Below are 16,593 nucleotides of genomic sequence, written 5' to 3'. Positions count from 1 at the left end.
TTTCTTCCCTCTAGTCATTGATAGTGTACATCTTTGCCTGTCCCCTGAGTTTGAGTCTGGCTTTTATACTTGAATTCTGGAGTATATTTGACCCTTAGATTGGTACACTATGGTTATTTTCTTAAGAATTTACATTCTCTTTTCTAAAATGCTTTTGTACCACAGCTGTTTAGTGCAGATGTTTTAACTCTGCCAATGATACTGATTGCTCCGTCTTGCTCGCTCTCATACGCACTTTATGTTACTGTAACTTTTGCAAGCCCAAAGCCCTGTTCTTTTTTGTATAGCTGTTGGATGCTATTCACCTCTAATGGTTGAATGCAGAAAAATAAATGAGCAATTTTACCAGAGAACAGAGCCAGAACGCTGAAAAGGTAACATCAGGAGTAACTGCAGTAGAAGACTTATTTCCTTTTAAAGGAATTTTCTTTTCTATGGCTTTCCTAGAGAAATTTATAATCTATCTTCATGTCCGATCCCAGAAATAAATCTATCTTAAGTACTAAAATCATTTTTGTTGTGTTGCTTGTGATTTTAACCCTTTTGTTCCTAAATATTTGAAAAGGTTTCAATGAAAACGTTTACATTTTGCTCAACTTTCAAGAAAATGGTTAAATTGCAATTCTGATTAGTTGTAAATGTCTAAGACATTAATTCTTATATCATAAATTTGTATTTTTTCTCTTTAACTGAGTCTGTTCCATTAAACATTGTCATTGAACAGGGAAATGTATTGAAATTCACCCCTAAGATCTTTGCAGTCTGCTGTGTATTCTTGGTTAGGTGGTTAGGACAGGTTAGGTGCCTATTTCCACTTAATTGTGTCTGTATTTTCTCAAGTGCCATGACTTTTAATAATTGGAATTTATACACTAAACAACTATATAGAAGGCTATGTTTTAGCTACTTCTGTGAACATAAATTTGCAATCAGCAAATTGTGGTTCATTTGGCAACTTTAAAAAAAATGGTCAGTGCTGAACTGTGGAAAAGTTTTATATGATGTAATCAAGTTTTGTTTGAAAACAATTAGATCATGGATTTAACTCTTTAACATTTTCTGTTATCTGTAATATTAAAAGTTCCTTGTACACTGCAGATTCCATTTAGTTCGCTGGATATTCTGTAATATCTAGCAAAGCATGTTAGCAAAAAGAAAACATTAGTAAACAGTGGCTCAACCTTAAAAAGTACTATCATTTCTCCAATTGTCCTTTTTTTTTGAAAATATAGAGTTTAACATATGTATAAAACTTGAGATTTCACTTGGGGCTGATATTGCTTTCCTTTGCCGTTAATTGCTGTGTATCAGTGTTTTCATGGCAAGTTGTATGAAGTGCTTGCTGAAGTTGCCAAGCAGTACCATATAATTAGAATTTGTGGCTTTAGAATCTAGTGTCTGAGCACGAAAATTTAAATTTAATATTCAAAACATTCTGAAACAATTCCTGTTTCTTATGTTGCATAGGACTCCTGAGCAGTGCCCAAGTGTGGTGTCTTTGCTTTCTGAAAGCTATAATCCTCATGTTCGATATGGTGCTGCTCTTGCTCTGGGAATATGCTGTGCTGGAACTGGCAACAAGGTGAGGTCTGATTAACTATTAAGCTAAAACTCTAAAATTGAAATATTTTTTTAAATGTTGTGTAGCTACCTGATTATATCAAATCATTTTAATACATAATGTTAATAATCAAAGCACAGTAAAATGATATTTAATGTGTGCAGCATTCCAGAATGAAACACAACTTCTCTGTGCATAAGTAAAGCAGCAAAAACCTTAAGCTCTGCACATTCATTAGAAACTCTGACCTGCCAAGTCTTGTGGAAAGTATTTAAGGAAATGTTTTTTGATAGGAAGAGGCAAGAAAGATACTAATCTTTCATAAGAGGATGTGTCTGTTCTGCCAGAACATTATTTTGGAACAGATTGAAAACAGAATATATAAAATATGGTATAAAATGTTTCTTATTTGCTTTCTAAGTACAGTAAGTTAAAGTATCTGAGTGAGATATGGTATTTGGGTTTTGATGAACTTTTACAGTGTATCTAAAAAGATGACCAGTGTGATAAGTGGCAATGAGCTTGATGACCAAATATGAAAAATCGACACACTAATTTGAATTAAAGGCAAGAGTTTCTCAAGCTGAAAATTAAATGCACCTTACTCAGTATGGTATGTTCAGGCCTCTGGTGCAAGCAGAACTTAATGAAATGAAAAGCCCCAAGTTGAAATAGACTGGCAGTGTTTTAATTTTCACTGAATATTTGGTTACTGTCAATATGACTGTTTAGCTGAGTGCTGAAGAAAGAAAATGATTAAAAACTGCATCTTGTAGACTAAGAGTTGTGACCTTGGCACAAGGAAAAGTCCAGAAATATAATGAAAGTGAACATTCATTGCAAGCAAATAATGAATGAACCTTTACATTCACAGCTAAATTACTTGCTAGCTGCAGAAAGATGAAAAAGAGATGATGATATAGTTGCTTTAAGAGGAAGTTGATTATGGGGCAGAGAAAAATAGTGTGAAATGTGGAAAATTGTGTGCTGCTTGTGGTCTGCTTGACATCTCTTTAATGTATCCATTAAAATTGAGGTTGGCAAAGAAAATTTTAAATGTTTTTGACTTGTAATGGATGAGTAGATTGTTGGTTGTTACCTTAGAAAAACAAACCTTTCAGTGGTGGTGCATGACCAATTAAGAAAAATTGTATAACGTGATGTTGAAAAGAAAACAGAAATAAGCATGATTTTATAACTAACTTTGCAAAGGTTTCTGCTTGTTTTCATGATGTTTTTAAAAGTTATCTTAAGGTGAAGACTAAAACATAAATTAGACTCAAGTATGTATTTCATGGGGGTAACTGTTTCATAGACATTCTCCTGATCACATTAGATATCATAATTTCAGCAGTAGCCCTGAAGAAAGGCGTGAACAGATATTTCCCAGGATTTCTGCTGAAGCAATAGTCACTGCTGAGAAAGAACCCTGTTGGAATTTTGGGATATGTCACTGGATACAGGATTTGCTTGCTGTTTGCAAATAAACAAAGCACCACTTAATTTAGAAATTCAAAATATGAATGCATTTTTAGCCTAAATGGTTTCAACTTCTTAATATCCACTGATTTTAAACTAATTTGGCATTGATCTTCTTTTAAGTATAGTTCTAAGGTGTGAAGTTGGTGAATTGTGCATTATACTATTCAGCCACCAATATAAATTCTTATGAAGAAAATTAGAGAACAGTGGCGACTTAATGTTTAGTAGCTAGCAGAAATCTGCAAAGCATTCACAATGATATTTTTATCGCAATAGAACTTTAAATCCCATGCCAGCACCCCCCCCCCCCCAAGCCATACCCATCCCATTTAAGCCCCTCATTATCCTGCTGTCCAATTCCCATCCAACCCCTCCTTTCTCTACTATTCCCTTTCTCCCACACGTTTGTCATTCCTTACTGCCTCCCTCCCCTCCCAGTGCTATGTTCTTGAGATTCTTTTGCGTTTCAATCTTTATTTTCTGCACCAACCAACACTTTACACTGGAAACTGTATGTTGATCTCTGCACACCTTGCATGTGCCAGGCTGTTCCCATTCTATTGACCATTCAAAACAGTGCGGACAGAGAAAAACTCAACATTATTATTGGTATAAGGTAACTTTCAAGAATGGTTTTGCATTCCAGAAGTCCTATTGAATTTGTTATTCCATAAAATAATATACAGACTTATAGATGCTTACAATTTAAACTCCAGGCAATTAGGGGCGGCACGGTGGCTCAGTGGTCAGCACTGCAGCCTCACAGCTCCAGGGACCCGGGTTCCAACCTGAGGCGACTGTCTGTGTGGAGTTTGCACCTTCTCCCCGTGTCTGCGTGGCTTCCCTCCAGGTGTTCCGGTTTCCTCCCACAGTCCAAAGATGTGCAGGCTAGGTGGATTGGTCATGCTAAATTGCCCATAGTGTTCAGGGGTGTGGGGGTCATAGGGGGATGGGTCTGGGTGGGATGCTTCAAGGGGCAGTGTGGACTTGTTGGGCTGAAGAGCCTGTTTCCACTCTGTAGGGAATCTAATCTAATCATCTTTTTAAGTATACGAATCTTGCTTAATTGCTTGCCATTAAATGTGGGCCTTCCTTGCATTTAAAAGAAATATTTAATAGCACTACATAGCCTTTTGTATATACCGTGGTTTTGGTGCATTGATAAATCATGATTATTAATTCTTATTAAATTCATCTATATCATAAAGCTGTCTTTTCAGAATCAGAAATACCTTAATGGAGATTACTGAGCTTATCATTCTATTCTAACAAAGCATGTGGCATAAACCTCTTTAAGACTGTAAAACCTTGCAATCTTACAACCACCTTAGTTATAAACTTTAAAATAATTTTCATGTCCAAAGAACAAAACATGGTTGGAAACTTAATTTAGGTTTGAAAATAAAAATGCTACAAGCCAACTACAATTTGAGTTGTGAGACAGGGTAAGTTATGTGGAAAATAAGTAATTATTAATAATTCAGTGAACTGAACTTAACATTAACACATCTTCCATGTTTTGCTTCAAGAAGCTCTGCTAAGTAACAGAATTTCACGTGTGTCCCCTCTCGCAAGATTATTTTGCTGAAAGGGCAAGGGGGTTGAAGATCTTCGGTTTTATGGATTTATTAGAAAAGTTGGAATTGTTTTCCTTCAAGCAAAGAATGTGATGAGGACATTAAAGAGATTTTTTAAAATTAAAAAATGTGTAAAAATAACAGATTTCCATAACTGGGATGACTTCATGCTAAATTTAGTGGATGGTGAATCAGAAATTAAAACGATTGCTGGAGTAATTTTGGCTAAATTGAACAATGTAATTGCCGTGGCACCTAATTTGGTGTTTTTTAGAAACAAAAGTATTCTTTAAAATTAGTTGAAATTTCTCGTGGATTTCTCATTGTATCTGTCTCTTTTGATGTTCAGTTAAAATCGGCATTATTTTTCACTACTACTAATTGACTCACTCAGAAAAAGACTTCTTTCATATTTTTGAGGTGCTGCGCACTCATTTAATTTCCAATATGCAATACCCAAGCAATTTAGATGAGGCAAATTTCTTTCTGCATTTTTTTAACTTTCATCAGAAGACAACTGAAAATGAATGTAATGTAAAACAGAACCTGTTCCCTCCAACTTGATAACATTGAGTATTTTGTTTGACAATGCTTAGAGCCCCATGCTTTCAACAAGACTTACTTAATATGCATGGTGGTTATGATATGTGAGTTATAACATAACAAATTAGCTCAAATAATGATGGATAAGTTCTGGATTTAGTTCTGATTTAGTTAAGTAGACTGACTATCTAGTACTGAGCTTGAAAATTATTATTGCTTAACTTGTGTTTCGAAACCTTTAACGTCGCACACAGTTTGCTTCTACACCTTCTGTTTAGATGACAGTTTCAATTGCTTTACAGGATGCCATAAATCTTTTGGAGCCAATGACTAACGATCCAGTGAACTATGTTCGCCAGGGTGCTCTGATTGCTTCTGCTCTGCTGCTTATCCAGCAGACAGAGATCACATGCCCAAAGGTAAGGCTGAATACATGCATTGGGTCCAGTCAAATAATATATGTGCAGGTTGCAAAATAATTGGCTAACCCAGAATCCCTTCACTTTTTATTACAGATAAAATTTAAATCCGCTTGCAGTTTATGTTAATCAGATGTTGGATTACACAACCCCAGTTATTCTCGTTCATTATTTCATTTTCAAGTCCAAATGAATGATTCCAGATCATTCAAACGGCACTCAATTCTGTACAGAAAGCATATTTCGTCCATGTTTATAATCCCCTCACCTTGTTTAACTGTGTTGCTTTATTATGGAAGCTTTCTTCTCAGTGGCAACAGTTTGTCCTATTATTATAACTTCAGTTTATCCCTTAGTGCATTTGTTAATTCATGTTCTTGCATTTTTCATGTTTTAAGCCTGGATAATGTGGTAACTCAGTGATTAGCAGTGTTACTTCACAGCACCAGGGACCCAGGTTCATAGGAAATGCAGGATTTCAGGGATAGGTTAGTGGGGTGGGTCTGAGTGAGATGCTGTTTGGAAGGTAAGGTGTGTACTCAGTGGGCCAAAAGGCTTACTTTCATGCTGCAGGGATTCTGTGATTCTATGAAGTTAAAGCTTTGAAATTTAAAAATTTGTCTTTGCATGTCATGTTCAATTCTGTCTTCAAATTTATTTTCATGATTAGATCAGCTACAAGGTTTGTATTTTCTTTCATCATGCTACTTGGGTCATATCCTGAGATTGATTATGCCCTTATTAATTCTACTGACCAAGTTAGTACATCTCCGCATCAATCTTTTCTAGCAACCTCTGCTTTAGAAATGTGTTATTGGACTAATTTTCAGATCCATGGGACTCCCCAAAGCATTTCACAATTTGTATATTAATTTTGAAGTTTAGTCATCGTTTTTATATATGCAAAAATGACAGCTAACTTACTCACAACGCTGCGAAAATTTCGAAAGAGTAAAAATGACCTGATCATTTATGTGCTGTTAGTTGAGGGGCACACCCCCCAGCTACACTTTAAATAGTGCCGTGGGATCTCGTCTGTTCTTTTTCGCTGACAAACAGGGATTCTGTTCAACATCTTAGCTGAAAGATGATACTATCTGCTATGTAGCTATTGTACAAAGTTCTCTTAGTATTGTAGTAAGTTATTATTTTGGATGGCATGCTCAAATTCAAAATAATGATTGAATCCACAACCTTTTGACTGGCTGAGATTGATATCTTTTGAGGCAAGTAATTACTTATAAAATAAAAGCTTATGTATGTCAGCATTTCTTTTTTTCCAAAAGTGCACACATTCTAGGCCAAGTAACAAAGCCTTACCATGATTATTAGCATCAGTTACCATTGGTACTGTTACAGTGACTGAGATAAATTGATGGCCTAAATCTTGAGAGCTTCACTTATAACCTAAGTTATAAATGTTGTCTCCGATAAGGAAACAAGGCAAGATTACTTTTGAATAACATTATTTGATATGCACTGTTAATTGGCATAAGTATGTGCCACTTACCTTGTTAACAGAAAATGTCTGACTGCACGAGTTGTTTGAAGTAAGCAACTATTAGTTTGATATAGCTGAGGATGTTAGCTTTCAGGACAGTGGAAAGTAATGCAAATGTTTAATAACATCTTTCTCGATCTTAGAACTTTTTGAAGCACTTTACAGCTGACAAAGTACTTTTGAAGTGTTGTCCTCTGTAATATAGGAAAAAATAGTAGCTAATTTGATGGAATTATGTCTGAGAGAGCAATGTGATAATATCCAAAAAACTTACGGCTTTTAGTTTAGGGATAACATCAGCCAGACAGTGGGGAGAATGACCCTGCGCCTGTTAGACATAGTCCACTTCGATTTTTTTTCTGTGTACCTGCTGGAAGTTTTAAGTGTCTCATCTGAAAGACGTCAGTGCAGCATTCCCTCAGTGCTAGATTTTGTTCCACTGAGTCAAGGAAGACACTTAGCCAAGTCATGAATCATGTCCTTTGAAACCTACTTATGCATTTCATTGTGTCAGGTGTTTACAGTTTCAAAAGCCTATCTTGAGTTTTTTTTTGGGACCCTTTCAAATTTTATAACTTAAAAACTCCAAGCCATTATTCCTTGCAAGAGGTAGAACATGGAAAATTCATGACGTTGAGCAGCTCACTTTCTGTGTGCCAGTTGACCTATCCATTCTTATCTCACCTCCCATCTTTTGATACACAGCCCTACAGGGTTTTCTTTCATGTAATTTGAGTTTTGCAGACTGGGCCAGCATTTATTACTCATTCCTAATACCCCAAGTGAAGGTGCCAATCAAGCAGATTCGTTTGTTTTGTGTGGTGATTAGCTTCTTGAGTGTTGTTGAAGCTGCACTCATCCAGGCTAATGGTGGTTATTCCTTCTCAGATCTGAATTGTGATTTGTTGATAAAAACACTTAGGCGATTCATGAAATATGTAACTCACCACAAAATTCCCAGCCTCTGACTTCCCGTTGAAGGTACAATATTTACATGGCCTACAACTGGGGAGGCAATGGCCTAGTGGTATTATCGCTAGACTGTTAATCCAGAGACCCAGATAACATTCTGGTTCGAATCCTGCCATGGCAGTTCGTAGAATTTGAATTCAATAACAATCTGGAATTAAGAATCTGATGATGACCCTGAACCCATTGTCGATTGTTGGAAAAACCCATCTGGTTCACTATTGTCCTTTTAGGGAAGGAAACTACCATCCTTACCTGGTCTGGCTTACGTGTGACTCCAGATCCACAGCAATGTGGTTGACTCTGAACTACCCTTGGCAATTAGAGATAGGCAATAAATGCTGACTAGCCAGTGACGCCCTCGTCCTGTTGATGACTGAAGAAAAAACAAGTTCAGTTTCTGGTCAGTGGTAACATCCAGGATGGTGTTGATGGGCAGTTCAGCAATAGTAATGCCATTGAATTGAAAGGGCAGATGATTGAATCTCTTGTGTTGAGAATGGTCGTTGTCTGGCACTTGTGTGATGGGAATATAACCTAGCTATTAATCAGCCCAAAACTGAATATTGACCAATCCTTGCTGCACATAGACACAGACTGCTGCAGTATCTGAGCAGTTACAAATTATGCTGCACATAGTGCAGTCATACTGAGCATCCCCACTTTTCCGCTTTAGGTGGAAGCGAAGCAGCTGAAGACTGTCACAACATTTCCCTAAGAAACTCCTGAAGACAGGGAAAAAAGGAACCTCCTGCAGCGATGTCATGGAACTGAAATAGTTGACCTCCAATAATTACAACCTTTATGTTAGGTGTGACTGCAGTCAGCAGGTATCTTTCCCAGAAAAGGGGCAACATGATGGTGCAGTGGTCAGCACTGCTGTCTTACAGCGCCAGGGACGCAGATTCAATCCCAGCCTTGGGTGACTGTCTGTGTGGAGTTTACACACTCTCCCTGTGTCTGTGGCTTTCTGCTGAGCGCTACTCCGGTTTCCTCCTAGAGTCCAAAGATGCGCAGGTTAGGTTTGTTGGCCGTGGTTAAATCGGGATTATAGGGATAGGGTGGGATGCTGTTTAGAAGGCCGGTGCAGACTCAATGGGCTGAATGGCCTCTGTCTACACTGTAGGGATTCTATGGTCCGCATTGATTTCAGATTTTCCATTGCTCCTTGATGAGTTTTTTCACTTTCAAGTGCATATCCCCAAGGTTTTTTTAATAACAGTGCAATTTCTATTTACATCACCCTTTCAGGCGATGGGTTCAAGACCCACAGCACCCTCTGGGCAAAAGAAATTCTGAGGACCCATCTAATCTCGTTATAATTACTTTAAACCTTTGTGCCCTGGTTTTTAACCTCCCTGATGGCAGAAATGTGTGCTGGAACTCCCTGCTGAAAGGACTGTTTGAGTCAGAAACTCTCATACTGTTAAAGCAGTATTTAGATATTCGCTTGCTTCAATGGCTAGGGGCCAAGAGTTCTCAAATGGAATTTGGATAGCCAGATCTTTGCTGAGAGCATGGGCTGAATGGCCTTGCTCTGTACTGTAAATGTCTATTAAATAATAAGGATATCATGATGCTAGGATGTAAACAAGATTAATTAAAAACTTGGAAAAGATGACGACAAATTTCAGATGGTCGTGAATTGTGGTGAATTAGGGATTTCAAAAAGTACATGGAAGTGAATAAATGATCAGTTGAATGTTTTTCCAATGTTTTCTTTTTTAAAATAATAAATCCACATCCAGTTTTGACAAGAAGTGGATAATTAGGCAACTAGCAAGAAGAGGCTGCCTCAATGAACATCCCATCTTCAACATATATACAAGTACAAAAGAAACTACTTTTGTTACCATCCCTCTTGATCTCACATCATTGGGATCAGGGATCTCTCCCAAGATGGCTGCCCCATCATTATTTTCAGCTAATTCAGTTTACTCCATGTGGTGTCATCAAATAGCTGAGTGCACTGAACAAAATAAAAACTTCAATCTAAGACAGTACCTCAACCGTAGCACTCAAGACCTTCATTAGTTACACCCTTAAGTAATATACTCCACTGTAGTCACAGCACTAGCATCTACCTAACACTGTGGAAAACTGCTTAATTTTATCCTGTACACACACAAAAGGAGCAAATCTAAAATGGATGATTACCAGTTTTTTGAGGAGCTGATAAGATTACGGGATAGTGTAGGGGGAGGGACATAGATTAGTTCACAGGTCGGCGCAACATCGAGGACCGAAGGGCCTGTTCTGCGCTGTATTGTTCTATGTTCTATAATGAGCTTATTCTTAATTATCAGCAAAGTAAAGCGAACAATTGTAAGCATTGATATCAAGTGATTCTTATTGGCCAGTCCCAGTAACTTGCTTTCTGGTGCTCAGCTTGAGATTTACCAGGACCACTTGACTTCAGGCTTTATTGCGATCTTTATTACAGTGAATCAAATGTAGAGATGAAGCAAATCCTTTGGCAGATTGTAGTACCAAGCATCCCAGTCAAACTTTTATAAATGGGATAAAAACAGAATCTTGGAAATATCCGGCAGGTCAAATAGCATCTGTGGAGCTCATAAATCTGAAACATTCACACTGTCTTTCTCCACTGCTGGCTGCCTGACGTGTTGAATACCTTCCTGAGAGGTTTGTAGGTTCAGCTATATTTTTGTTATTTCATGAGTGACCTTCCTGCATAGCATAAGAAGCAGAGCTTTTCTTTTGTGCAGTGTTCAGTTCCAGTTATAATTCCTCAATTAATGAAGTAACCCAATCTGACATACATCAAGTTGTGCACAAAATCAGTATATAGATTACAATACTATATGTGGCAACCATCAACTTACAGTAGATTAGTTCTTAGTATTTGTCATTCAATTTCAATGTTCTCCAATCAAAATATCTGGAAGTTCCTGTTTTCCCATATTTTTCTAGTTAATTTCTGTATTTATACAAAGCTTCTATTAGAAAAAGAATATACATACAATGTAATTCTGCAATTTGAAAACAGAAGAAACAGATTCTCCCAGCAACAGCCATATTAATTCCTTCAATGACTCAGTGTCTTCCCCGGACATTTGGCACTGCTGCCTATGATGAATTGCGTTAAATGTTTTCTCTGACTACAAAGAGGGAACCTGATTCCAAGAAATGCCTGCTGGTTTATAGACTGTACATCAGCGCAAAAGACAACACTGAAGTATTTGCATCCATCTTCAGCCAGTCATGTTGAAAGATGTTCCATCTCGGCCTCTCTGGAGGTCCCTTCTATCAGAAATGCCAGTCCCATTCAGAGTCACTATCCAGAAACTCAAGTGGACTAGGCTTACATGTGTTGTGACTATTAAAGACAGTCAAACAGTTGATTTTAATATGATCAGGTGCTTTGTCTAAACACCATACTGCCTCTCTCTCTCTCCCTCTCTCCCTCTCTCTCTCTCTCTCTCTCTCTCTCTCTCTCTCTCTCTTCCTATATTCTTTGTGATATCAAGAAACAGCTGAAGGAACTAGACATTGCAAAAGTTAGGAACCTTGACAGCATTCAGGCATTAATACTGATGACGTACTCCAAAACACATTTCGTCCCAGAATGTCTTATGGTTGCTAAGTGACAACTTGCATGCTACGTCAGGAAGACCCATTCCATTCTGGTATCATACAGTTTGTATTTCTGATTTATGACTGGATTACCAATATCTCAGTTACTCGCTATCCAGTTTCCCAAAGCCTGTCCAATATCCATATGTCAGCAGTGCAAAGAAATGCTTTCTGGTCGTCAGTATGATGTACTCATTAGCTCAATACCACACAGAACATAAGGTAGTTTGTGTCATCAGTCCTTAAATTTGCAAAGTATGCTTAATTTCAACAAGACTGTCCGGGGAATTTTGTGGTTATTTATCTTATCTCATACAGTACCTGTCTTCCTCCATATCTGGAGTATTTTTAATTTCAAGAATTGATACGATTGTGCATGTTTCTAACATTTGAGCTGCAAATGTTTTGATGTTATACAAATTCCTCTTTGACCTACTGTCCTGTGGTTCCTTACCAGGTGTCTCAATTCCGACAGCTCTACGCAAAGGTTATCAATGACAAGCATGATGACGTCATGGCCAAGTTTGGTGCTATACTAGCTCAGGGCATACTTGATGCAGGTAATACTTGAGTAATTCAGTAATTTAATACCAAATGGAAAGCCGGTTTAGAGAACTTCTTATCAGCATCTCATTTGAACTTCACTTAGCTGTTCCTATTGTGAGCATTTTGGCTTAGCAATAGATTACCATGCTGTTAGCATGTGCAACAAAACAGAAGTTAACTTCTCACATGAAGTCTTTCGTGACACTTTCGAATTCATACTCCTCATTTTTTCTGTTCTTTTCTGAATGCTGCCCATCAGTGCTTCTACATTTGCTGAGATGCCACCTGTGGCCAGTGGTAGCTCTCACTCCTGTCAGTCAGAAGGTCTTGGCATTAAACCCCATTCCAGAGGCTTGAACACAATTTTGGTTACCTGTCTGATACAGTACTGAGACAGTGCTTTTATTCTTACTCTCTTCGTCCTCTGACAGAAACATGTGTTCCTTTATCAAACTTTACAATTAATATATTTTGTCACAGTTTTCAGTTTGTGAAGATGCATTCATTGTTTACGCTAAAAATTTCTTGATTTACAGTAGGTTAGTTCTTAGTATTTGTCATTCAATTTCAATGTTCTCCAATCAAAATAGCTGCAAGTTCCCGTTTTCCCATATTCTTCTAGTTAATTTCTGTATTTATACAAAGCTTCTATTAGAAAAAGAATATACATACAATGTAATTCTGCAATTTGAAAACAGAAGAAACAGATTCTCCAAACAGCAGTCATATTCATTCCTTCAATGACTCAGTGTCTTCCCCCGACATTTGGCACTGCTGCCTATGATGAATTGCGTTAAATGTTTTCTCTGACTACAAAGAGGGAACTTGATTCCAAGAAATGCCTGCTGGTTTATAGACTGTACATCAGTGCAAAAGACAACACTGAAGTATTTGCATCCATCTTCAGCCAGTCATGCTGAAAGATGTTCCATCTCGGCCTCTCTGGAGGTCCCTTCTTTCAGAAATGCCAGTCTTCAGCCAATTTAATTTAAATTATGTGATAGAAATAAACACTAAAGGCTCTTGTTCCTGCAAGGGCTGTGGGCCCAGACAATATTGTGGCAATTAAATTGAAGATTTGTGCTCCAGAACTAATCATGCTGCCAGGCAATCTGTTCCAGTATGGCTCTAGCTACAAATGCAGGTCATAGCTTAGGAATTCGGATGAAAGCAATAGACAATAGGTGCTGGAGTAGGCCATTCAGCCCTTCGAGCCAGCACCGCCATTCGTTATGATCATGGCTGATCATCCACAATCAGTATCCTGTTCCTGCTTTATCCCCATAACACTTGATTCCACTATCTCTAAGAGCTCTATCTCTTTCTTGAAAGTATCCAGAGAGTTGGCCTCCGCTGCCTTCTGGGGCAGAGCATTCCATATATCCACCACTCTCGGGGTGAAGAAGTTTTTCCTCAACTCTGTTCTAAATGGCCTACCCCTTATTTTTAAACTGTGTCCACTGGTTTTGGACTCACCCATCAGCGGAAACGTGCTTCCTGTCTCCAGAGTGTCCAATCCCTTAATAATCTTATACATCTCAACCAGATCCTCTCCTCATCCTTCTAAACTCAAGTGTATACAAGCCCAGTCGCTCCAATCTTTCAACATATGATAGTCCCGCCATTCTGGGAATTGACCCCGTGAACCTACGCTGCACTCCCTCAGTAACAAGAATGATCCTTCCTCAAATTTGGAGACCAAAACTCTGCAGAATACTCCAGGTGCGGTCTCACCAGGGCCCTGTACAGTTGCAGAAAGCAGTTCACCTCCTGACTTTTCAACACAAAGCACAAATACACCACGCTAGCCTGGATAAGCATAGCTCCAACAGAACCCCAGACACTCAATGACTGGAGGGAAACCAGTAGATGTATTGTATTTGAAATTCCAGAAGATGTTCGGCAAGTACCTCACAGAAGTTTGAGTCCCACAGTTTTGAAGGTAGTATATTGGTGTGAATAGAGAATTGGCTTATGGCCAGGAAACAATGAATGGGGATTGATAAATCTTTTTCAGATTGGCAACCTAGAACTAGTGTATCCGCACTGGCTAAGATTTAGTCAAATAACTCTAATAAATTAGTCAGATACAATTTCTGTTTCATTTTCCAAGTGTGCTGCAATTCCTTCCTTAGTGACAGATGTTACCAGGGCTGGAGAGTTTGAATTACGGGGAGTGGGCTGGATATGCTGGGGGGTTTTTTCCACTGGAGCACGGGAAGTCCAGTGGTGGGAGAAGAAAGATTTAATACGGACCTGAGAGGCAACTTTCTCAGAGTGGTTCATATATGGAATGAACTGCCAGAGGAAGTGGTAGGTACAGGTGCAGTCACAACACTTAAAAGACATTTTGGACAGGTATGTGCATAGGAACGGTTTAAAAGGATATGGGCTAAATGGGTAGTGTTTAGTTTAGGAAACTTAGTCGCCATGGACGAGTTGTACCAAAGGGTCTGTTTCTGTGCTGTATGATTCTGTAATGGTCAGTTCAAAGCAGACTGCTTGATTGGCACCCCATTCTCCACCTTCAACATTCACTCCCTTCCCCAGCAATACAGTGGTAATAGTATGTATCATCCCAGAAGGTACATTGTAGCAGCTCAACACATTCAAACTCGGGACCTCTGCAATTAGAAAGATGAGGGCCACAGATGCATGGAATGTTGCCGCCTGCAAGTTCCCCTCCAACCTATGCACCATCTTGCCTTGGAACTATTTCATAATGCTTTCTCTATTGCTGGGTTAAAATTCTGGGACTTCATTGCTAAAAAGATGTCCACGTGTCCCTTCTAAGAACTATTAGCAGTTCCTAGAAGACTGCATGCCACCATCTTTTTAAGGACAGAGAGGATTGGACACTAAATGATGCATGCATACCATTAATGATTTTTTTTAAAGTGCTAATCAGAGCTGAAATTACTTGGGCCAAAGACACAGCCTTGAGAGGTTTTAGAAGCAATGTTTTGGAGTGCTTAGGATTGACCTCTGAAAATCATACCTTTCCATATGAGAAACAAAAACACAAATTGCTGGAAAAAAATCTGCAGATGCTGCCGGGCTTGCTGAATTTTTCAAGCAATTTCTGCTTATGATTTCTAGCCTTCACAGTTCATTGGGTTTTTTTTTCCATTTTTCTATAACTTAGACCTAACTGCAGGCATTTGATTCTTCTATTATTATAATTTTGATTGCTGTACTCTGTCAAATACTGCCTTGTCAAGGGCTACCACATTTAGTTCTACTTTATTAATCGTCACCTGTAGTATCTCAATTTTGGGGATTTAAATAAACATAACAAAACTTTCACTAAAGTGTTCAGATTTTTGTCCGGAAAATGTTTTGAAAGCTGTCATCAGGCTATGCTTCATCATGTTACGCTAATCAAATTTTCTATAAATAATGTTATATGGAGGATTTAACACAATTTGAATTGCAATTTGAAAATAAACCCTTAATAGTTGCGTGTTTCTCTGATTAATTGCTAGATTATTTGGCAAATTGATTTTTAATGAATCAGCCCATCATTGAGAAAGGTCTCAGCCTGAGCAGAACCTTTATCTGTTCCTGTTTTTCATTGAGTCTGTTTTCTGTTACATTTATTTAAGTTGACATCTACTGAACTGTGTTGTATGCCCATATAATTGCTCCCAAGTCTAGGCTCCTGCAATCAGATTATTCAGCATTTCTTTACAATGTTGTTTCTAAATAGTTGAGCTATCCTTACTGATGGATTCATAATTATCCAGTTAATTTTGCTACAAAATACTGCAGATGAAATGGCTTAGAATATGCAATTTGCATAAACGCAAGACTATGAATACTCAATGCTTTGTTGAAAATCTGACGGCAGCCACTGGAATATACAAGAGTACAGTCAAATGTGAAAATCCAGAAGTTGCAGTCTGAATTACCCTGCTTCTCTATGAGGTGCACTGTTGCAGTTTTTGCAGGTAAACTTTTATTGAAATATCTGCAACCATTTGACCTTGTAGCACTTGTCTGCTAGTTCCACCCTAAAAATGGCTGAAAAAGGCAAGTGTATTCAGGAGTATGGAAAGTGATAAATGCTGCTGAATACATTCCTTGGCCCTAATAATGATATAGTAAGTGTAAACAGTGGCACAGTGGTTAGCACTGCAGCCTCAGCACCAGGGACCGGAGTTCAGTTCCAGTGTCAGGCGACTGTCTGTGTGGAGTTTGCACATTCTCCCTGTGCCTGCGTGGGTTTCCTCCAGGTGCTCCGGTTTCTTGCCACAGTCCAAAGATGTGCAGGCTAGGTGGATCGGCCATGCTAAATTGCCCATAGTGTTCAGGGGTGTGTCGTTTATAGGGGAATGGGCCTGGGTGGGATGCTTAAGGGGCGGTGTGGACTTGTTGGGCCGAAGGGCCAGTTTCCAC

At 38.4% G+C, this 16,593-nt stretch overlaps 1 protein-coding gene across 1 annotated transcript in view; it reads left to right on the top strand.

Annotated features, from left to right (window-relative positions):
- psmd1 (proteasome 26S subunit, non-ATPase 1) overlaps positions 1–16,593 on the top strand; it is a 96,673-nt gene that overhangs the window by 66,101 nt on the left and 13,979 nt on the right. The window contains exons 17-19 of the mRNA XM_048542170.2: positions 1,468–1,582; positions 5,466–5,582; positions 12,107–12,209. Coding sequence (XP_048398127.1) covers positions 1,468–1,582; positions 5,466–5,582; positions 12,107–12,209 — 335 coding nt within the window. The remainder of the gene's footprint in view (positions 1–1,467; positions 1,583–5,465; positions 5,583–12,106; positions 12,210–16,593) is intronic.

The sequence above is a fragment of the Stegostoma tigrinum genome, chromosome 14 (genome assembly GCF_030684315.1).
Source record: "Stegostoma tigrinum isolate sSteTig4 chromosome 14, sSteTig4.hap1, whole genome shotgun sequence".
NCBI classification, from domain to species: Eukaryota; Metazoa; Chordata; class Chondrichthyes; order Orectolobiformes; family Stegostomatidae; genus Stegostoma; species Stegostoma tigrinum.
This window is presented reverse-complemented; position numbering and strand designations above follow the sequence as displayed.